Source organism: Diprion similis, chromosome 10 (genome assembly GCF_021155765.1).
Source record: "Diprion similis isolate iyDipSimi1 chromosome 10, iyDipSimi1.1, whole genome shotgun sequence".
NCBI classification, from domain to species: Eukaryota; Metazoa; Arthropoda; class Insecta; order Hymenoptera; family Diprionidae; genus Diprion; species Diprion similis.
This window is the reverse complement of record NC_060114.1, coordinates 6,788,034-6,812,486: the sequence shown is the minus strand read 5'-3', so window position 1 is coordinate 6,812,486 and position 24,453 is coordinate 6,788,034. Positions and strand designations below refer to the sequence as shown.

The following is a 24,453-nucleotide window of genomic DNA, read 5'->3' as shown; positions in this document are numbered from 1 at the left end:
CACAATGTTACTAGATTTGGATATACTACGATGTAATAAATGTATAACATTATGACGTCACGCGGAATTATACTTGCTATATCTTTGTTAGTAAACATTGATTTGAAAAAAGAAAAAATACGTGTCAATTATTTTTCGACATTCTATCTGACGATACTAATGGAACTCAGACCACAGTTACATATAATGGCATTACCGAGCAGGGTAGCGTTAGCCAGAGAAATAATTCCCTAGTAATATAGGGATTTTTTAGACAGTTGGTACATATCTCACTTAAAGGCTTTAAGCTTAAGGAAAGGTGCATGTCGTCCCCAGCCGTTGGTTTCTCGTTTTAATTAGGGCTTCATTATTATTATTATTATTATTATTATTATGTGTCATTTCTACCAACTAACCCAACTCCAAGTACGAGAATTTTGTAATTTAAAAGTATTAAACAACCGTCCAACTAGTTGAAACCACAGATTTCTGTGTATACAAGAGGAAATATCATTAGTACAAAAACCATATTACGAGAAAAATAGTAATAAGGAGAATTCCGGTCTACGTGACACTCGAAGCGTTCCAAAACTAATCGAAAAATGCCGGTTAAGAATCGAGTGCCGTCATTGGCTAAGAAGATCTTTTTGGCTGCCGCCTAAATCGACATTTGAATCCGCCGTCGCGACACTGAATGGCAGTTGGATCGAGTTATAACAGTTTGCCTCGCGTTCGTCTTGCCTTTCAGAATTTCGAAAAAAGTGTTTAACGTCGTTCAATTTCACCACCGATAGTGAAAAACACGCGTTACTATCTCTTTGATTGATATAATCGGTCATCAATCTACGATTAATTCTTACAACAGAATATTATTCGTTAATCTTTTTAGGTTGCATCGAATTCACCGTGAATCGCTGGTCACGCGATGCACATAAAACAGGTAAGAAATCTGACGAAAATATTTTTGTAACTCAAAACATTTCTCCAACGTCTGTTCGTCCAATCGACTGATGATTTAATTTCGTTTTTTATCACTTGTCCAGGTTATAATACAGGGCTTCAGGTCCTACAAGGAGCAAACTATCGTCGGTCCCTGTGACCCTGGACACAATGTTATTGGTGAGTTTAAATTTTGTAATTCCTGCTCTTCATTTAACCCTAGAATACAATGAACACCTCCTCTTCATACGCCTGAGAATCACACTGCGTTCTGTTAAAGTCGCATCGTATCTTTTTGTCGTATAACCCATTGAGTTTTATTTTATGATTATTATTCTCCCTGCCGACAACATATTCAACAGCAATCTTTGAAGCTAAGTCAATCGGCTGTTGATACTTGGTAAATTTCTGTACATGTCATCTCACATGTGCAAGTAATTTTTTTATGTACCTGACGTTGGGCCAAAAGTGGATATCGATCATCAATTTTATTACAGAAATAATCGTGCACTGAAAATGTATCAAATTATCACGTTGGAAGTGTCAAAGATGTATTTTAAAATACAAGTACAGAAAATATTTAAATCACAAATAAAAACTCAAATATCGATACTTTACTTCGAAATGCTTTAAACTGGTTTAGTAGATTCGTTCAATTTCACTTTATACAATGGCTTATTTTATTCAGAAAACTATTTTCTACAACTTCACTAAAACACTTTTCATCAGTTTGGTATTATGAAATATGTAATTGTACAATATTATATTGATATTGATCATGATCGTGAACGGCACTATTGAAATGAATACCGAAAAAACAAAAATCTGTTTTAGAGAAATTGTAGCAAGTAGTCGTTTGAATCAAATGAGCCAGTGAAGAGCAAAATCTCTGAAACTCCAAACAATTTTCAAGCAATTTGAAGTGAATCATCAATATCCAAGCTTTTGAAGAAATGTTTGTTACATGTTAGTTTCAATTCTTTTTTACAGTGGGCAGGAACGGGTCGGGAAAGAGCAACTTCCTTCAAGCCATTCAGTTTGTTCTCAGCGACGAATATGCTCACCTGGGCAACGCCCAATCTCTTCTCCACGAGAGTTTGGGCCCTCGAGTTATTTCAGCTTATGTTGAAATTATTTTTGACAATTTTGACAGAAGGCTACCGGTGAGTGATTCAGATCTATTGCGCAAATATTCATTCGCAAAGTTTGGGGTGTATATAAATTTTTTATGAATACCTTAGATGAAAAAATTGAAAAATTCAATGTGCTCGATTACATAGAATTTCCTTTTCACTATGCAATGATGAATTCGCTTAATTTTTTTTTTTTTATGTGGTTATTTGAAAGTTGACGGAATTGTTACGAATTGTTGAATAACGATCTACTCTCGTTTTTCATTCGAAGCTAACATTGATAAACTGTCTAGAAACAACTTAAAAGCTGCCTAAATTCCTGTAAAATTCATAACTTGATACCAAAAGCAGGTATTTCGAATTATCACACTTGATAGCTGTCAGTTGTTTTCTTTTTTTTGTAATTCTTCTGATTCTTTATCAGGTTTGAAGATAATTTCTTCTCTTTAATTGTTCCGCCTCTAGAAATTATTCATAGAAATTAAAAAAAAAACTAGAGAGTGAGTTTCTAACGAGTGAAGAAATGTTCTATAATCGGATATCGGTTGCCTGTCAGGGCTACCAACTACCGAAAATTCGTAATTTATATAATGTTAGTTCATCGCGAGTTTGACTGTCGTTTATATGTCTATGGTCGTTAGCCGAAGTATCATGTATAAATTTTAAATTTCCGATGGTTGGTCAGCCTGACAAACAACCGATCTCCGATTATAGCGCAAGCGCTTTCAACTCCAGCAGACAATGAACTGTTTTTATTCGTCAGGATTCACTCTATATACATCAACAAGATATGGAGACAAAATCGAATCTATTGCCCATACAGAATTGACATGTTTTTGATCGACTTTTTTTGTATTTAGTACTATAATTTTTTTTTATCAATGAGTGCGTTCCGGAACTAGTTGGCAGCTCTAAAAACTCCCTAGATTGTTGTAACTAGGAGATAATTTCGGAACGCACCTAAATGTCTTTGGTTTGAATGGTTAAGATCCTGACTTGAAAATTCATTCCTGTATTATAATGTTTTCACATTCTCCAACTCCCGCGCTCTCACGAAAAATATTCACCATAAAATTTTTATGTAACAGTTTAAAACCATTTAAAGTGTCTTCCGGTTTTGTAAAGATTAAGAAAAAATATAGTCCGCTAGAAATAAAAGATATAAGATATTCAAATGCGATTAATTAACTTTGCGACAAGTTTGAACTGACTTTGCGACGCAAAAAAATAAAAAATTTTCTTCCACCATGGTAAATTGAACACCTCTCATACAACAGATGATTATAATTCGATTTAAACAGTAGTTTTCGTAATTTCCAAATGAAACGCGTCATTGAAATCGGAGATTTGAGATTTGTTCTTTTTTTCACGCAGATAGAAAAGAACGAAGTTAGTTTAAGGAGAGTGATCGGCTCTAAAAAGGACCAGTATTTTCTAAGCGGGAAACTAGTGAGCCGTAACGAAGTTATGAACTTGCTGGAATCCGCGGGATTTTCCAAATGCAATCCGTACTATATAGTGAAACAAGGAAAGGTAAGTGAGTTGTGAATCGGTCGATTCTGTTATGAGAGGAATTTAAAAAATACCAGAACAACATTGAAACGTATTTTTTACCTCATTTCCGTCAGATAAATGAAATGGCAATGGCGTCGGACTCTCGAAGATTGAAACTCCTTCAAGACGTTGCTGGAACCCGAGTTTACGACTCCAAACGAAACGAGTCGAATTCTCTCCTCAAGGAGACGCAGGGGAAGATCGTAAAGATTGAGGATTTACTTATAACCCTGGGTGAGAAAAAATTTTTAAATGCTTTACCAAATCATCGGAAATTGTCTTTCGTGCAGTTCGTCAAAATGTTGAATTTAAACGAGGTTAAAATTAGTAATGCTAACGGGAAAAAAATATTGACGAAAAATCACTAAGTTTCAACGTTAAAATAACGTTGAAGATATCTAGTTTTTAGAATTGCAGATATCATTTGCTTTATCACGTTTCACTGAATTTCAGAAAATTTTTAAATTGTATGACAATGACTTATGTAAAAAAAAACGAGTGAATTTTCCGAAATTATAGCTCTTCTACCAATTGTTCTATTCGAATCGGATTTGTTTCATAGACAAGTATGTAAATAGAGTTTAGTTTACATTTTTTTTTTTTCTATTAAAATCAACTAACATAAAATATGAATGATATCTCAAAAACGGTTTGACTGATTTACTTTTCATTTGAAGACAATTTATTCTTGGATAGTTTATATTTTCTGTGCTATCAAGCTAATTTTTCTTTCTTAATTTCTTGACAAAATGATGACCGTTCGAAGTTGAAATTCGATTTTTCATTCAAAATGTCCCGTTTTTTTTTTTTTTAAATTTAATCAACAAGAAAATATGACGATAAAATGAAAAGCGGGATGGTGGCAAAGAGGATAAACTGGCCAAGAATTCTGTCAACAAATTTTACGCAAACCGGTTCAGCCGTTTTTGAGATATCAAAAAAAAAAAAAGAAATATGCAATAATTATTTTTAGTGGTTGAGCTCTTAATTCTAAAATCTATTGAAACCTTACAAATTTAATATCGCGAATCCTGACAACTAGTTAATGAACTTTAATTTCATCATCATCTCTCCCCATTTTCTCACTTTAAATTTGAAAATCTGAAATCACATAGCCGAGCAATTGAAGAATTTGGACGAGGAAAAGGAGGAGCTTAAGGTGTACAATCGTTTGGATAAGACTCGTAGATGTTTGGAGTACATTGTTTACGATCGGGAGCTAAAATCGTTGAAGGAGAAGCTAGGAGAGCTCGAAGAAACTCGCCAATCGTGTAACGCGGTGCAAGTAGTACTTGAAGCTGACGCAAAAACAGCCGAGGAGGCTGCACGCACTGCCGCAAAGAAAGTGAAGCAATTGAAGAGAGAAGCTAGAGCGGAAAGAGATCACCTCGACAGGCTGAAGTAATTTCTTGCTTGTGTTTTCGTTGCTAATCTTGTCATTTCATAAATAATTCCGATTAGAGGGTTCTGGGATTCGGTGAAAATATGGAGAAAAAAAAGTAGAGTTGAAAATCGTAAACACAAGACACAACACGGCAAAATTTTGTTTTGAAAAATCGTCAAATTTTTCTAAAATTATTAACACAGATGATTAGAGATTTATCAGTGTCATTCAATGTTTAAGATAATACAATTTAATGTCTCTGTGACGCAATTCGTTGACTTTGTTCTAAGGAATAGAAGAAATCGCGTTTCTTCGTACAATTTAAAAACGCACAGACCTGTTTTAAAATTGCGATATAGAGAAACTAAGATCATACCTTGTTTTCCAAATTTTTAGTTCTGAGCATCAGCAACTGCTCAAAGAAAAAACTAAGCTCAGACTGACGGTACAAGACTTGAAGGTTGAAGTCAGTGGCGACTGTAAGGGCAAAGAAAAAGCCGAAGAAGAATTGAACGCGCTTAGAATAAAAATTAAGAAGTCTGAACAAGAGATGGAGAAGATTAGACCCGAGGTAAAAGAAATTTCATGCACCAAAAACAAAACATCGCTTTAAATTTTCCGGTTTTCACCTATTGGACTTGCTTGGAAATTTTGAAAATAAGTCTCTACTCAATTAGAAATGATCTATTATCGATATCTGAGTTCAATAAATCGGCTTTATTCGACAACAAAGGCAACTACGATTTTCTTTCATCGCTTGAATCGTGTATTTTTCCGCTTTTTACAGTACGAGATTGTAAAACAACGTGAGCAGGAATACAGCAGGAAATTGGCACTGAATGAACGAAAGCGCAAAGAACTTTATGACAAAGCAGGCAGAGTGACCTTGTTTAAAACAAAGGTGAATATAGCTCAGCTGGATTAGAACGAAAATTATTTTGTAACTACTTCAACCGACTTAAAAAAGCTTCTCACTTTCCTTCAAATTTGTTTTACATGAAAATGGTTTTCTTTTCTGAATTTGTTTCCCCTTAACGGAAAATTTCTTGTGCATTTGTAGAATGCAGATTTTTCAGATTTTCGAAGCGTACGGAATCTGTACTCGTATGATGAAATTTTCTCTCATTTTTTGATAATTGTTTTTCGTCCTGATTGCAGGAGTTTTATTTCTGTTTGCTGAAGTCTAAATTCTCGCATTGACACAATTTTCCATCGTACAATTCGTTTTAATTTGATATACGAAATTCATTTCGGCGCATTTTTTTTTCACCTCACACATTACACGATGAAATGAATTGTTTACGATTATAGGAAGAAAGAAATCACTGGATAAAGTCTGAATTGGATCAGCTGAGAGGACACATCGTTGAGAAAGAAACTTATCGCGCAGCTATAGCCGAGGATTTAAAAGTGGATAACGATAAATACGCTGATCTTGAGAAGAAAATCGCGGAGCCCGCGAAAGACATAAAAGATCAGATGAAAAGCATTGAAGAGCGCAGTAAAAGTTACAAAGAACTAATATTGGAGAAAAATCAGTGTCAAGCAAAAATCAAGGATCTGTAAGTTTGCCACCAATTTTTCACTGTATCAAATTGCATTTTCAATCTTTTTAATTTTCCTCTACTTTTCCCACGTAAAAAAAACTCGATTCGGTTTACCTTTGAAACTCTGAAAATAGTTTCCCGTTGAATTTTGATAGCGATTTTCTTCTTTTTTCGCTTCGAAATATCGACTTTAATCTCTGCAGAACCTTTTTTGATTTTTTCAAAAATCTTTTCGACTCTACAGAATTTCTCAAATACTTTTAACGATATTCCGCGTTATTTTTCCAATAAATTTTTAACTCAACAATTCCTTTTCACCCGTATAAGAATCACCCTAAAAAATGTCCGAAAATTTTGATAAAAATTTTGAAATCACCGTGAAACTAAATCGCGTATGAAAAGTTCAGGGATTACGCCGTGCGAATAATATAATAAATGCTATAGCTAGTTCTTTTCGTTAAGATATCGCCGATGCAGTGTGCTAGAGCAGAGGCAAAACGAATTAAAAGAAGATGTGACAAAGCAAGATCAACTCTTGGGACGGGTCGTCGGTAAGTCGACGTTGAACGCTATACAAAGCGTTCGCAAAGTGCTGAATACGTTTCGGTGAGTACCAAAAAATTGATATTCACACTTTTTCCCTCTGTTGCGTTGACCCCCCCCCCCAAAAAAAAAAAAAAAAAAATTCAGCGTTACTTTACTCTAAACTTTTTTTTTTACTTTTTCGATTTTTTCTTCACCCAAGTCAAAATCAAAGTCAAATTGCATGTAAGAAAACCAACTGCATCGTATAGACGGATGTTTTAATATTAATCAAAAACGATTACAATACCAATCAAAACTGTCGATTAGTCGATTAGTTGAAAAATCGATTAATCGATCAGACGATTTGATTGAAACCCGTTGATTAATAAAAGAAACAAACAAACAAAAGAAATCAAAACGGTTAATCGATCAATGGAAAAAAAAAGCATTCGAAATCGAAGCGATCGATCAAATGTACGAAAAAAACAATCGAAAACGTCGATTTATTGATGAATCAATTAATCGTACGGTTCTCTGCAGTATGAAAACTTCGTCATGTTATCGGTATTTCGTAAGTTTTTAAATAAAAGGTTTTGGATATAAATAATTAAAAAATAGAGCAACGCTTTCGAGTAGAACGCTTTTCTTTTCGTTACTCTTACAACACATTAAATAATCCATTAATGAGACAAAAATTTGGGAATAGCGAGCGCGGTGATTCGGAAGATGAATTGCAATCCTACTACGGACTTTTAGTGGATACTTTTCAATGCGGAGAAGCTCTTCACACGGCCGTCGAAGTGTCCGCAGGAAATAGATTGTTCTATCACGTCGTCGAATCCAACGTACTCGCTTCGAAAATTCTTAGCGAAATGAATAAACAGCAATTGCCCGGCGTTGCTGATTTCATACCGTTGGATCGTATTTTAGTACGACGCGTCGATTATCCCAAAAACGTCGACGCGATTGCACTGATCTCTCAACTAAATTATGATCCCAAATATGACAGAGCTATCAGGCAAGTAATTTTACTCTTAATGTCTCATCATAGTTTTGAATCTTAATTTTTTTCCCTTCTTTCTGCTGTAATTTGGATGATAATTATTACATATATTTTGTTGTAATCCACTTATAGACTAGGAGTCAAGAAATTTTTCCTTACAATGGTGTCGATTTTGTGTAATTGTTGCTATATTTTTAGTCACAGAATTTTTATTCCACAACTTTGTTCAATCTTATTTTTGCACATTCGAGAAAATCTGCTATTTATCACTTGCTTTCCTACAAACTTGTCTTACGCTCCAAATTTAGTTCTGAATTAGTAAAGTAACGAACATTTGAATAGAACTGTTTAATCAACCCGTTCAAACGAGTCCTTTCTCTTCGAAACAACGACGAATTTCGTATTGCAGATTCGTTTTTGGCCGAACTTTGATTGCCAGAAATTTAGGGGCTGCCGTGGCCTTGGCTCGCTCTTCGGGATTGGACTGCGTCACTTTAGAAGGCGACCAGGTTTCCCCTCGAGGAATGATCACCGGAGGCCACTTTAACACAAAACACTCTCGCCTCAATATATACAAATTGAGAAACGAGCTCAAAACTGCTTCAGAGCTCAAAGCCGTTGAAGATGAAATCGCAAATATTGAAAAGGAGATCGAGACCACCAACGAAAGTTTAAATTTCTGCATCGCGGGTATACAGAAAATCGAGCTGAAGGATAGAATCTCGAAGTTAGTAAATTTCAGTATTTTTTTTTCCGTTTAATTACTAATTCTTCCAGGATTCTTCCTTCTTTTCTTTTTTCAACTCAAAATTCAACCAACGGCTTGTCTCCCGCTTACAAATGAATAAATTCTCTATGGAATCACTTTAGAAATTTTCAAAACAATCTCATTAAGAAACAATCTTATACTTAATAAACTTGTTTAATCCTTCGAAGTAATCAGGAAGTTCGCAGGCGTCAAGTCGTTCGAATTTTATTGGCCGACAGTTTCCGCCTGATTGAGCAGTCGACGGAAAATGTCCCTAGAAGCCCACTGCTAACGGCGAGTTCCTAGGGACATTTTTTTACAGTCGCGATTGGTAATGCGTCGGCTGTTCAATGAGGCGGGAACTATTGGCCAATAAAATTGGAACGTTTTGACGCACGCGCATAAGTTGCGCACTTTCCTCATGGACACACGGTATATGTCAATTGATATTCTAGAGACATAATAGACAAATCAACGGCGAATGTAAGATTGTTGAAAGAAGAACTCGAGACTGTCGAGAAATCGCGTACGTTAAAAATGAAAATTTTGGCGCAATGCGCCAATGATCTCGAAACGTTGAACGCTACCAAGGAAAGTCTGGAAAACGAATTTAACCAGGAACTGGCAATTGAGTTGTCCGAAGAAGACCAAAAGAAGGCAAGTAAAATAGAATCGATTATTTTATAGATACTTTTTACTATTTGTTACAACCTGATGAAAAGATTTTTTTCTGAAATCCTTGAGAAAATTTTACGAGAATTTGGTACATTTTTGAATTACTAGAAAATATACTCGATTTTGTATTCTTAAAAAATGTTTCTTCAGAGTTTCTTTGATCGGGAATTCAATATGTGAAAACTCTTTACTTGCAATTAGTCCCCGTGTAAAATTTTTTTTTTCCATTTTCAGATCACAACACTTAACGAAGAAATAATGCGTTTGACAAGACTGAACAAAGAGGCTTTCACTAAGCGGGTACAGTTAGAGATGGAGAAAAACAAGCTCGAAATAGAATTGACAAATAATTATATGCGTCGTATGGAAGAGCTGATTCAAGCCTTGCAAGAAATGTCGCTGGGAGATCGTGAGCGCCAGCTTGAATTGTCCGAGGCTCAGCTTAAGGAGGTTAAAACCAACCTCGCCAAAATAAACTCCGATATAGCCCTGCAGAATCAAAAGATTATCGAGGCAGGGGAAAACGTGAGTTTTTCCTTTAGAATTGTTCTTTCTCGTTTAATTGTGCCCAACTTTATTTCGTCTTATTGATGAGAATGGGAAATCGAAAAGACCAGAAAGGAAAGAAAATCAAGCTTGTAACATATTTGCAAACTATTCTTGACTATAATTTTTTGGAAACGTATTATTGACGATGTGTATTTTTACCGTGCAGCAAAAAGCGGCGATATCGTATTTAGATAAGTACAAAGTCGCGGAAAAACGAGCTAAGGAAAGGCTCGAGGAAGACTTGCAAAGTCTCGAGATGCTCGGGATCCGACTCAGCACTATTCACCGGAAGATAGACGAGATTACTAGGAAGATCATGGAACTCGGTCCACTTCCGAATTCGGCATCGATCGCAAAGTACGGAAAACTTTCGACGAAAGAAATTCTCAAAGAAATTGAAAAGACTCATAATAAACTTAAGGAATACAGGTAATGAAAAACATAATTTAGATGAATATCAGGTCATTTTTTTTTATCGCAGATTCTTTTAATCGGAAATTGCGTTTGATAAAAAAAATATCGAGATTTTATGTATCAGGAATTCACGATTCAGTATTTATTTCACTCAAATGTATAGAAATCAAGCTTTGTTCAAATTTTTTTTTTTATTGCTATTAGTATCTTTATATGATAATTACTCGTTATTTTCCGTTTGCAGCGACGTAAATCAGAAAGCTCTGGATCAGTACTCGACGATGACTGACGAGGAAAAAAAACTGACCGAACGGAAGTTGGAACTCGATCGCGGATACGAAAAAATAAAAGAATTAATGACTGTTCTTGAACAGCACAAATACAACGCAATTGAATTCACTTATAAACAGGCGAGTTGTTTTATTCCATAAAGTGATTAAACATTTTAATTTCATTTTCATTTAAAAGAATTGACAGTGGAATTAACGAGCGATAAAAAAAAAAAAAAAAAAACGAAAAAGTTCTTGTAAATTAGTTTCGAGGTGAACCGACGATAGAAAAACCGAATCCTCAAGGATATCATCTTCACTAAGTTATGTCTGTGAAATTGTTTAGGTGAGCAAGTATTTCAGTGAAGTTTTTCAAAAGCTCGTACCGTCTGGACGGGGTGAGCTTGTAATGCAGACATCGCATGACGACGAAGAGAGTGATAAAGCTGCCGTTGAATCGGCGATCTGCGATAGTTTTGTCGGCGTCGGTAATAACTCGGTTTTTTTGTTTAACGATTAAAATTGTTCCATCCTTCTTACGTTCATAACGGCGAATGTTTTGTTTTTGTTTTCTTTTTTCTTCTACTTCTTCTTCATCTGAGATTTCTCGTTCTTAATTTCGCAGGCATTCGAGTATCCTTCGGAAATTCGGGGAGCATGATGCAAGAGATGAAGCAGTTATCAGGGGGACAGAAATCGGTCGTAGCTCTCGCACTGATATTCGCAATACAAAAGTGTGACTTGGCACCGTTTTACATATTCGATGAAATTGATGCAGCATTGGACGCCGAGCACAGGAGCGCCGTCGCCGGTGTTATTCGCGAACTGAGTTCCACCGTGCAGTTCATCACTACGACCTTCAGGTGCAATTTTTATTCTTATCATAAACAAATTTATCAAAACAACAGAGTAGCTATTCCAACATAATCAAAGCTAATAAGAAATAAATTTTAAAAACTACGGAAACAATTGAATTGTGTAGAAATTATATACATTTTTTCCATAAAGATATAATGAATTCTCGTTTCCAGGCCAGAATTAATTGAACATGCCCATAAACACTACGGAGTTACGGTTCGAAATAAGGTTTCGTACATCGAGTGCGTGACGCGGGAACAAGCACTTGAATTTGTCCACGATGCGTCAAACGATTCCGAAAACTAAGTTCATCATTCCTGGTAATCAATAATAATCTTCGACCAAAACAAAAATAAATATTTTTCTATAGTAATAATTATATAGATAGTCGTAATGTCTATAAGAACACTGTTACAGTTTCTGTTTGTTTTTTATTTTTTTATGCCAATTGTATTTCGTATAAAATACCGATAATCTTTGGTGCTTCGTTTTTAGTCAGCAGCTACGTATTTACCCGCAAATACTTAGAAATTTATTACCAGTTTGTTGAATAGTATTTTATACTTTTCAGATCGTACTGACTGTAAATTCTGGTATTTTTATTATTCGTATTCCTATTTTTATTGTAGAGTATTGCTTGGGAGTCTTCTTGTTTTTAATTCTTCATTTTGTCTCTTTTATCCCGTTTTCATTTCGTTTATATGTATGGTAATCACTCGCATATCCTACGATTTAATTTACAAGTTTTTAGCTGTGATAACTACTTGTTACCTGAATACCTGGATTCAACTTATCGAGTATTTAATCTATAGTTAAGGCGTATAATATTTTAGTTTTAACAAGTAATCAATGTGCAATACTATTCTTGTTTTGCTTCTGCTCGATAATTACTCGAGACTTGACTGTAACGAGTGCAAATGTAATATATAGTTGGTTTTAATGGCACTTGATAATTTTTTAAATATGTATTATTCAAGCTGTCGAGGTGGTCTGAAAACAGGTAAATTGACTATATGTAACATATTACTGAATGTCGCTTAATGCGAGATAAAATAAAATAAACATTGTCTTAATAATATCTCGATGAACACCTGTCCCTGATTATATTATATTATACGTATTTATTTATTGTTATTTTATTATGTAATTAATGAAATGTGATTCACCAGAGCAATAGTACATTATGAATCGATTTACTGAATAAAATTGTATGAAAAGTACTTCGTTTTATCAAAAGCATGAACCCTAATTGCAAAATTCCGTTGGAAGATAACCATTCCACGAGTCGATGCGCTGTAATGTGCAATGTATTGTGGGTTTTATTGACATTTCGTATCAAATTGAGGTTAAGCTAATGTCATTTTTGCAGACCGTTTTCAAATTGATCGAATAAATGAAATACGGCGTGGAATACCCAAGTCGATCGAGACCAAAAACCGTCAGCTAGGTTTGAACTTTACTCGGCATTGATCGGTTAGTTTCAATTTTTTTAACACTTTTCACTCAGGGGGATGTTTTGTAATTTGACCAAAAAATGACTATCTACCATGGTACTGATAATCAATCCGATGTATTCGAATTTAAGATTACAAAGATTTCGAAAGATTTCAAGAAGTTTCAAAATATTTCAAAGGATTTCAAAAGACCTCATTGTCAGATGATTTCAGAAGATTATCAGAGACTTCAAGGGATTTCAAAGAATTTCAAAAGATTTCAAAATATTACAAGAGACTTCAAGGGATTTCAGAGAATTTCAAAAGATTTCAAAAGATTTCAAAAGATTTTAAAGGAAAATTTCAGTGATTTCAAAGGATATTGAGAGATTTCAGAAGATTTTAGCATATTTCGAAGAGTTCAAGGCATTTCAAAAGATTGCGTAAAATATGGAATATTATACGGTAAGAACTGAGTCACTGAGTTGTAGTTTGAATTCTATCTTATCTGTTTTAAATTCTTCTCGAATACCCGGAGAAATTGTGATTTCAGGATTATCCGTTACATTTAATTTTATAAATGAGGACGATGAGGAAAAAGAGGAAAAAGGACGATGAACTTCATCCGGCCATGCTTGGTGTAATTCTTTTTCATTGTCAAATGTGAATTGTACTAAACGCTGATCCATTTCCATAGTTACCTAATTCCTTACTTTTGTTTGTCGCCTCATATTTTCTACGGACCTAGTTTATCATCATTTCCGCAGATAACGATTTTATTCGAGTTTCGACAAAACTCGAACGTCCGTTGCAAAAAAATCAAGACCATCGTACACGAAAAATACCTCGGATTAGTCGATCAAATTTTATTTATTTTTCCACCATATGGACAGTTTTGTGACAAATTGGAAAATCCCATATTATAAATATCAGCCAAGGAAAATTATATCGAGTTGTGTTTTTGACCTCAAACCGCAACGCGAATATATTGAGGATAATCAGTGGGCAAGCTGATCCAGACATCCGCGGGATTTCCTTCGAGTTTCTTTAATACATCCCAAGTGTTTTAAAATAAATAATCACCGAGGTTTAACATTTACTTCTAACGTCAAAGGCTTATTATGCTAAATCCACTTCTGGTAGGGTACTGTAACACAATTCTTCGAGTAGTAATATAATTTTTGACGATATCTTGTTTCTTTTTTTATGTCAGAAAAGACGTTAATTTCGATATGTAATTAAAAGGTTTCAAAATCCCTTTGAATTTTTTTATATTGAATAACTGCTTACCCGGAAAAGTTTTTTCTTCAGTTATTTCCTGACGTTTCTGTCGACCACGAGTTCCTGTCGACGAGTGGCGATACGTACATGTATTTCGACTCCACAATTATGATTCCTCGTGAAAACGGAAGTTTAAATATAAAACCATATAGAACTTTGTAGCTCGGTTTCTGTTGTAATCCAATGCCCAGAGTATTTTGTTACCTCGCGGAACTCTTTCTTAAGAATAATGACTTTGCCAATGTCTTGAAAATAATTACTTTGCCAATGTTCTGTAAAGAATGACATATAGAGAAAATCGAACAATTTGAAAACTAGAGAAAACACGACGGCCGGAATATCAGATGCCGAAAAATTCGGTATTTTTGATTACAAACATCTTTCTTCGCCGATCAGCTTTTTAGATTAATTTACCATACAAGTGGCTGATGGAAATATTTGCACTTACTAGACTTAATGAAAATGATCGAAAAATTAATTTGAATGGAAATTGAAGAAACTTGACAACGTCAATGATTTTGGAACAATCAAATTGTTGCATCATTTCTTATTACTCAAAATGCGCTGTTTGTCCAGTTTCAATGAATTGCCGATGATTTTTATTGTAAATGAAATCTCGACTTAACGTCTGGGATGAATTTTATCATTACGTTCGTAGTTCATTACTTATTATTACTGTCGTATACGAAATCATTTAAGGCTATAAATATTAACATTGTGCTTCAAAAAGAAGCAAGTTGATGTTCAAAATTCATTGCAGACAATTTTCAGAATATCTATTCCGAAATGGAATAAACCCTGATTCATCGGAGATGAAGAGGATCACTAATCTAAGCTTAATAAAATCCTGATAGACTAATCAACTTACTTCTCGTAAATATCAGATTTCAAATCACTCGTTGAAAATACAATTCAAGTCAATCAACTTGAGATTTCAGTAATGTTTTCATCTACAGAATAACATCGTGTTTACGAAATATTTGCGAAGCATCAAATGATGGAATCCAACAAAAATCAGCAGATTTCATTGTTTCAATCCCATGGAACACAAAATATGAAGAAAACCTTCGAAAATTCTAGTATCGTTTAAGTTATATGTATGTAATATATATAATACTTAAATTTGTTAATGCAATCAAAATAAGTTGGTGCAAATTTCGAAGGATACTATCAAGATTAATGCCCTTTCGTACTATATTTATATGTATACTAGGGTGATTATATTTGAACGACTATTTTTTCTTTCAGTCCCCATCGAAATTTTTGTTCTATATGTCGAACAAAAAATTCCCTAAAAGTTATAGCCCTTAATATTAATATTAAGTACTCGCCCAGGGCGTGAAAAGATTTCCCGTATAAAATACACGTAAGTCGAAGCGTTTTTTTTTAATCTCTACAACTCAGCGGAATTTTATGATATCACATTGGTCTTGATCGCAAATTACGCAGAATTGCACAATCTTCAAAAGTACTTGGAACGGCGTAAGTGCAACTTACATTTGTGAGGTGGTACAGGGCACTAAAGTTGATTTTTACCCATGATTCTCCTTTTTTCGCTGTTATCTCCAAAATGATTAACTGTACCAAAAAAATTTAGAGAATAACTCTGTTAGAAATTTGATTTCCTACAAGAAAGGTCCTTTAGACCAAAATGCTCAGATTGATATTTCTTGAGATATCGAATTTCAACTTACTTGACATATAAAATTTTTATGTTCTATTGATTTAAACGTTTTAATCTAATATAACCAATAAACATTATGGTTCATTGAATCAAACGTTGTGAATCACTGATATTCCAATGGAATAGATCGAATGGATCGAATCGAATCGAAAAAAATCAAATTCCAATGCAATATCAATAATTTAAAACGTTTGATTCGATAAACCATAAAAATTTTATACGACAAGAAGTTAAAGTTCGATATCTCAAGAAATATCAATCTGAGCAATCAGGTCTACAGGACTTTTTTTTGTAGAAAATTGAATTTCCAACAAAGTTTTTATTCACATTTTTTTAGTAAAGTTGATCATTTCGGAGATAACAGCGAAAAATGGAGAATTTTGGGTAAAAATCAACTTTAGTGACCTGTACCATCTCACCAGTGTGAATTGGACTCACGACGTTTCAGACACTTTTGAAGATCGTTCAGTTCTGCGTAAATTGCGACCAAGACCAATGTGATATCATAAAATTCCGCTGAGTTGTGGAGATTTGAAAAAAAAACGCTTCGATTCACGTGTATTTTATATGGGAAATCTTTTCACGCCCTGGGTGAGTACTTAATATTAATATTAAGGGCGATAACTTTTAGGCAATTTCTTGGTCAACATATAAAACAAAATTTTCGATGGGGACTGAAAAACAAAAAAATAGTCGTTCAAATATATTCACCCTAATGTATACACATGAGCGGTTCTCTCAATATCTAGTATACATGTCGAGATAACTCTCTGCGTTATCTCTTTTTCCCTACGCGGCCGTTATTCTATCCTTATTTTATTTCATTAACTTCCTTATATCTCTACACATCAAATCCATGGCGCCTTATGGTGCTGCTGTTACTTGGAAATCAAGCCTCAGGAAAGATCCGGATAGGTGACCACATCCTTAAGCTTCAGCAGTATATATATCAGCCGAAGCGAATGACCGTTAGTCGAGAGTTATCTCTACTGACAAGCGTATACATCGTAGTGTGCATACGGTTTATTCAGCTGGTTTGAAAAATTGAGAAGGAGCGAAAAGTATCATTATACTAAAATGGAAAAACCCACGAAAGAAAATATGCTCGACCTGTTCATCAGACCTGGTGAACCGTGTTGCATGCCGAAAGGGAATGAAAATATCCTCTTCAAGATAAGCGATGAGAAAACGATGGTGAGTTGAGATTTTTATTTTTTTTTTTTGTCTTATGGAATTTCCGAAAAATCAGGACTTTCTGTGTGTAGTTAAAACTAGAAAACTCGAAGACAAGTTCAACTAATTGTAATGATTCACTTTGGAATGCAGTTCGGTATATGCGATACTTTTTTTTTTGTTTATAGTACGACCGATACCGTCATGAGATAGAATTAGATGAGGAGAGATTCGGAGCTGATAAAGTCAAGAAGATCGAGGTTCGGCGCTTAAGTATGGAGAATATAGACAAGTTTATGGAATTGTCCCGCGACGAAGCGTTTTCCGTATTTGTTCCGAAACACGCCAAGCTGGCTGGCGAGCTGACCCGAGTCTTCATGGGTGAGTAAATATCCATATCATCATTTCCGAAACTTCGCAACTGATGACCAAACCAGATCCGAAGCTCTGATGAAGTGTCAACGATCAAAATTACGTGTTAAAATTTCAGAGGCGGAATGTTGGGAGGACTTTTTGGCACTCGCGGTACGTTGCAGGGATAAATTGAATCCAGTTATGTTTTACTACGCTTATTCAGTGGCGCTTCTTCACCGGCCTGATACGAAAGATCTCTCGCTTCCGTCGCCCTGTGAATATTTCCCCAACAAGTTTGTAAGCGCCCGCACGTTAGCCATGGCCAAGGAAGTGGCCTACGTCATGTCGACGACGGATAGTGTAAGTATGAATTTCTTGCTGTTGCAGTATAAAAAGGTTTAGGCATTGTAACGGAAACCGAAGGGTCTCGAGTTCGAATCTCGGTCTAGTCCAAGCTGTGAAACATTTTTTCCAGACCCGCCGGAAATGCACGTCACAGTGTATGTATGTATGTACATACAGTGAGAATAGTATATTGTGTAGCTAGTGCGTGAAACAGGCGATATCCGACGAGTGTGAAGTTTGCAGCACGAGGCAGGTATCGCCTTCACGCACTAGCTACACACGCTATTTTTTGTAACACATGCGTAGGAAAGTGTTATTTGAGAGGTAAACCAACGTCAAATTGACAGGTTGACGCGACACAAAATGGCCGACTGCGAAACCTGAAGTTAGGCAATAGTAGGGCATATCGAATGTGCGCATGCGCCAACTCTATTATTCAGGAACAAGGCACTTCACGCACGCTACACGAGCCTCGAAAATGACACTTTCCAAGCAGGTGTTACAAAAAAAATTTATCACTTATATAGGTACTTGCTCTAAATTTTGCTCAAATCAGTTTTGCAACCATAATGGTTTTAATATTTTGCGGAATTAAGGTAATGTGGTACGAGTGACTGTTTAGTTTGATTATAGTTGCGAATACCACATTTTCTGGTTATCCCAGCATGAAATCTGATTGTTTAGTTTGAACATCAATTTATTTTTCCTCGGGAATCAAATATTCGTAATAGTTAAAACGAAATCTAGTACAAGTTACCGTAATTAAAACTCAAAGTAACACATACGTAATAGAATTTCATGTCATGATTTCCAACTCTCTTTCATTTTGTAGCTAGCACTGCAGTTTTTTAGTTATGGTTAAGAATTGCAATAGTCAAGCATTGTACAGTAAACACTACTAGAGATTTTTGTCGGCGCGTCATTTTTTTTTTTTTTTTTCTAATTCACCTAATTTCAAAACTGCAAATGGAAAATGAACAAGAACGTAATTGAAATTTCTCTCTTGGTTGATCGCAGAAACCCATACCTCTTCGCGAACAGAAGCAAACAGCATCTGACATTGAACCGGAACACTCGTTAGCCTACTTCAGAGAAGATTTAGGCATAAATATGCACCATTGGCACTGGCACTTAGTTTATCCCGGTGACGGTATATCGGAAATCGTTGTGAAAAACAGACGTGGCGAATTGTTCTACTATATGCACCAGCAGATAATTGCACGGTAAGTAGGTTTATACCTAAACCGTTAATAAATTTCCTCCATACATCGAATGCTGTTGCAATTATGCTACATTTTTGCCGTGTCTTTGTCTGCCATCTTGGATCAGGTATGACTTTGAGCGTTTCTCTAACAACCTGCCTCGAGTCAAGCCTTTTGACAATTGGCGAAAACCGTTCGACGAAGAATACTTTCCGAAACTGGATTCGGTAACGGGTTCTAAGATATCAGGGCGTCAAAACGGGGCAGTACTAAGCAATGTGAATCGCGAACCTTACCTCATCAGTATCGACCAACTTCAGAGATGGAGGGACCGGATCTTGGACGCCATTCATCTGGGATTCGTTTGGGATGAAGCAGGTCAAAAGGTTGAACTTACGGAGGATGAGGGAATCGAAATACTCGGCAATCTCATCGAGGCCAGTGAACTTTCGAAGAATTCAGCTTATTATGGCAATCTGCACAACAGTGGCCATGTAGCCATCGGACTTTGCCACGATCCTGATAACCGCCACTTGGTGAGCACTTGTTATACAATCGATTGATATACTTTCATCAACTGTCACATCGTGTTTAGAAACTTTCCTGGCTAAATTCGGCTCGGTCGGAATAATGTCTAAATGGTTTATGACATCTTATACTTTTGGGTCAAATCGGCCTGGATAACGGTGAAGCATTACGAGAGATGTTAAAGCTAAAATACAATTTCAAGTCTACGAACGAGGGTTGTGTTGATTTTCAAATTCATCATCAATTAAGTCACTAATGATTATAATATGCATGCAACTCCTATTTGTGCCAGCTTGTCTACCAGATACGTTCATTTGTTTCACCTTTGTTCGGTTCTGACTAATACGACTGATGTCTTCATTGCAGGAATCCATTGGTGTTATGGGTGACAACGCCATGGCTATGAGGGATCCAATATTCTACAGGTGGCACACCTTCGTCAATGACATTTTTCGTCAATACAAGGACAGATTGGATTCATATACCGTGGAGGAGGTATTTCTCCGGTTTCTTTATTCTTAATCTTAGATCAGGCTGCTCGTAGATATTTTATAAGATGAAGACACGTTTTGTTTTTTCAATCTGAATAGTTCTCGTTTCCTATCATTTATCGTTCTTATTATATGTTAGTCTACGCCGCTCTCCTGATACCTTTGTATTAACATACATATTTCTATTCTCAATCAGCTTGACCACAAAGGCGTAAAAGTGACGGGCTTAAACGTCATCAGCAAAAACTATCGCGAAAACAACGTATTTCGCACCTTCTGGGAAGAGAGTAACATCGATGTTTCAAACGGTCTTGACTTTGCGGCGAGGGGTGCAGCCCGAATTCGATTCACCCACTTGAACCATGAATTATTCGAATACAAAATTGACATTGAAAATTCATCTCCCACTGAGACCAAGGGTACTGTCCGTATCTTCATGGCTCCAAAATACAACGACCGTAAACTTCCCCTTAATTTTGCGGAGCAACAAGGTCTCATGATCGAACTTGACAAGTTCAGTGTCGTTAGTGAGTATAAAATCTCAACTCATTTCTGTATTTTGTAAATGACAACGAAATTTCATACTTTCACTCTCAACATTCTACAAGGAACTGAAATCATACCCCAGAGTCATAAGAGAATTTGTCCACATTGCTTGGATACATTGCAAACCTCACGGCGTGATACGGAAACAGTCCCGATAATAGCTATTTATGTGGCATGCCCGTAAACCACCTGTTTTTTGGCAAGGATAAAGATTTAGGACGAGCTAAAGGCGAGCCGAAGCGAGTACTGAAATTATCCGAGCCAAAAAACGGTTTACGGGCATGCCGCATACAATATTTTTTACGGTATGGGCATTGAAAAGCAAAACGAAGAGTGAGGTTATGTCGCGATCTGTTCGACGAAGCTACTTTATTCGGCAGTTTGGGATGCGCACTTCGAACTGCGCATCAAAACTGTGCGGAATAAAGACTTTATTCCGCAAGTTTGTTCGCTGCCGTATAAAGCGTCACTTTACGGAACAAAAACACCCACAAAAAGTGGACTTTTCAATGCCCATGCCGTAAAAACTATTTTTCTTATTTCAAAATTCTCCAACTATCGAAAGCCGCTTGTCTTCCAAGAAAATAATGGGAAGTACAAGTTAGTCATAATTTGACGCTCGATAAATGTTTAAAAGATGAGAATTTCACGAGTGAAATTTACGTCTATGAAACGTGCATTGCGAACGTCAATCTAACATAACAAAGACTTTACCATCAATTTTATTGGTTCTTCTATACATGCCAGTAACTTGTTGCGGTAATATAATCCTACGATTCTTTTTTTGCAGTTCCTCCCGGTAGTTCATCCCACAAGCGTCTCTCAACGGAATCCTCTGTGACTATTCCATTCGAGCGAACGTTCCCTGAAGGAAGAAAGGACCTGGAGGAAATGACCGAGGCTGGGAAATCAGTGTTCAATTACTGCGGTTGCGGCTGGCCTCAGCACATGCTCATACCGAAAGGAAATGAACTGGGTCTAAGTGCTGATCTCTTTGTAATGGTTTCAAACTATGACGTCGACATGGTGAGAAGATTTTTTTTTTTTTTCGATTTGTGATTTCGGGTTTTATTTACTGATAGTCTGGGGAAAAGCTGATGATGAATCATTTTTCAAACTTCTTTCCTCTGGTTAGATGTTATTCTATAAATCACAAGCAGTTCATTCTAAGTCTCTGAAATCTGGGACTTGTTCGACAACATGGATTCTCATCGATAATCAGCTGATCTGTCTGTTTTAATTACAAGCTAGTCTCAGACTACAGACGACTCGTTTTGAAATATCAGGCCTTGATTTTGTGACAACGAGTCTAGGAATATTACAAGGGCATTTCACCACTAACTGGAAATTTTTATATCGATTCAATCCATGAACTTTTTTTCTCTAAATTGCTGAAAACTGGTTCAGTAAGAGGATACAGGCAATATGAATCGAGTACTGTGTACGGACGTAGTTATTTGATGTGTTCAATATGGCGTGGAGGACTCGGTTTTTCCCGTTAGTGGAGAAATGCTCGCAAATAAATTCGACCGCCTTAGAATAAAACGTTTTCTTTTCCGCTACAATATAGCGTCTTACGATGCGTTAGCTTTCTATTAAGCACTAATTTCGCATGAAGAAAATCGGATTTCTTGACCATAGTTTCTCCCTTTGTTTGACCTCGACTGTTTGATGAATGAATATTTCTTCTTTTCAGTACGATGTGCCCGTAAAAAAATGTTGCAAGGACGCTGTCAGCTACTGCGGACTTAAGGATTCAATTTATCCCGATCGGCGGAAAATGGGTTATCCGTTTGACCGTCCTCCACCAAAGGGTACGGACGGCACTGTTGTCAAGACTTTGGACAACTTCTGTCAGTTAACCGAGAACATGGCGTTCACGGAAGTAAAGATAATCTTCAAGAATGACACGCCTACGGACGACGATGATTCCGAAGCGGCGAGATAATTCCTTGTGCGAAATGTCGAATAGGGCAGAGTGTCAAGTGCGAATGACACATTGAATTCCCTGATTTTTCCCGGTTCTTCGGATGAAAAGAGACCTTTTTTTCTAGATTCAATTTAATCTAATTTTACTAACAAATTCACTTGTTTATGCTAACTAGTTGCAAATTATCCGTCATATTCATCGCAAGTTAAAAAAGTAAAATCTTGCGTTGAGTTTATATTTGAAATCTCAATTTCAAAATATATCAATGAGATTTTCATCAATATTCTGTATTACATTCTGTAACGACATGTTCGTAAATTAACCTTACCATACATGATCGACTGTTCGCTTGTTACTTTATACACATCAAAATAAATTTATAATCTAAATACATCTCTCTGGCATTTCTTCTCCAGTCCGTTATACAATTATGATTATCGCTATCACGTCGAAATACCCTGGATAAAATATCCCCTGACAAAATATCCGTGACAAAATTTTTTGTCTTGCTTCACTCCGTTTCTAAAATCACGTATTTGCACATATAAACTTCTGAAAGCTGAGTGTTTTGAGATTTTGCAAATATTTCAAATTTTTCAGATTTTTCCGATAGTTTTGCAAAAAAATACATGTTTTCGATATATCGCTGGTAATAACTATCATTCATAATGTTTCTCAAAGCTGAGCAATGGAACATTCGACACAGAAGAGTCAAAGCTTTCGAAAGATTTTGCAACCAATCATTTAAAATTTTCTGTCATTGATATCAAATTCCAAAGCCTCGTGTCTGTACTTTTTGAGTTGACACGCTTTTCACTTGACAACAATAAAATTCTCACTTCTTGAAGTTAAATAAATGTGCAATAGTGCAAGGTATATCTATACTCGCTTCAACTTCCTGTGATGCGGAATCGCAGATTATAACTATGTATCCCGGCAAATATTGATCAATGTTGAGCATCTCAACAATTGAGAAAAAAAGTTTGGGTCGATGAGTACGTCAATATTACGCAGAAGATAAAATAAATTCATTTATTTAGAAACCAAAATCTACTCAACTGGTTCGAGCACTTCTGGTCGTCACCATGTCCAGAGCTCGACTGCCGAATCTCAAATCTGGAACCCAGCGCGCCACGTTTTTGTCCGACCGTAGCGCCAGACTCTAGTGGCTAATCAAGGAACTTTTGACTGACAATACAGTGTCCGTTACTCTTACATACCTCCCACATAATTTAACTCAAATCTCCATCTATAGGTACCGAAACAAAAATATTTTTAATTTCTGAATTCAACTAAGCGTTTCTTTCTCTATATTAACATGAACGTCAACATAAATTTTATAGATAAATTTTTGTTTTTGTTTTTAATATGCTTAATTTCAATTAGTTGGTGGAATTCCTTGAAGAGTGTAAAGTGTCAACGAACACTCGTCAAGAAACACGCACACTCTTGACACGAGCCAGGAAGTCCTTAATTGCGGACATGCATTCTGTGCTATCGCCTGTCAAAAAGGAGCATCTTGTGTAGTTTATATAAGCACTAACGCTCTTAAAAACTACAAAGTAGTTAAGTTGTTGACGGAGGTGTGCAAAAATTAATTTTCATTATTCATTTTTATATTTATTCAAGGACCCTCGTATTTTTTCTTGGTTAAAACCCGATTACCGCTTTCAAATCTTAGGAAAAACTCAGAAAATAGGTTCAGCCTACTACATATCTTCAACGTGCTTCTACCAAAGAGAAAAGTGTTTCAGAATTCTTCGGATACCCTAAAAACTTGACACATTGAATTTTCTTAATTCATAATTTGAAAAACGGCCAAACAAATCGGAAAAATTCTTCATTGAAACACTTTCGAAACGATTGCAACTGAAAATAAAGTGGTTCCAAATTTTTCCAAATTTTTTTA

The 24,453-nt window shown here is 35.8% G+C and overlaps 2 protein-coding genes across 2 annotated transcripts; both read left to right on the top strand.

Annotated features, from left to right (window-relative positions):
• Positions 1-577: 577 nt before the first annotated feature.
• LOC124411406 (structural maintenance of chromosomes protein 3-like) lies at positions 578-11,883 on the top strand. Its single transcript, XM_046890499.1, has 19 exons — positions 578-919; positions 1,023-1,098; positions 1,909-2,081; positions 3,426-3,584; positions 3,680-3,839; positions 4,721-5,006; positions 5,386-5,560; positions 5,777-5,890; positions 6,301-6,551; positions 6,999-7,142; positions 7,768-8,079; positions 8,474-8,791; positions 9,268-9,469; positions 9,722-10,012; positions 10,203-10,465; positions 10,695-10,860; positions 11,066-11,207; positions 11,345-11,582; positions 11,751-11,883. The coding sequence occupies exons 1-19, from the start codon at positions 905-907 to the stop codon at positions 11,881-11,883; spliced, it is 3,618 nt and encodes a 1,205-aa protein (XP_046746455.1). The 5' UTR covers positions 578-904.
• Positions 11,884-16,841: 4,958 nt separating this feature from the next.
• LOC124411405 (phenoloxidase 2-like) lies at positions 16,842-22,562 on the top strand. Its single transcript, XM_046890498.1, has 10 exons — positions 16,842-16,943; positions 16,987-17,169; positions 17,337-17,529; positions 17,639-17,862; positions 18,865-19,070; positions 19,177-19,585; positions 19,944-20,072; positions 20,265-20,595; positions 21,405-21,640; positions 22,311-22,562. Exons 1-10 carry the CDS (start codon positions 16,842-16,844, stop codon positions 22,560-22,562), a joined length of 2,265 nt encoding a protein of 754 aa, XP_046746454.1.
• Positions 22,563-24,453: the final 1,891 nt, after the last annotated feature.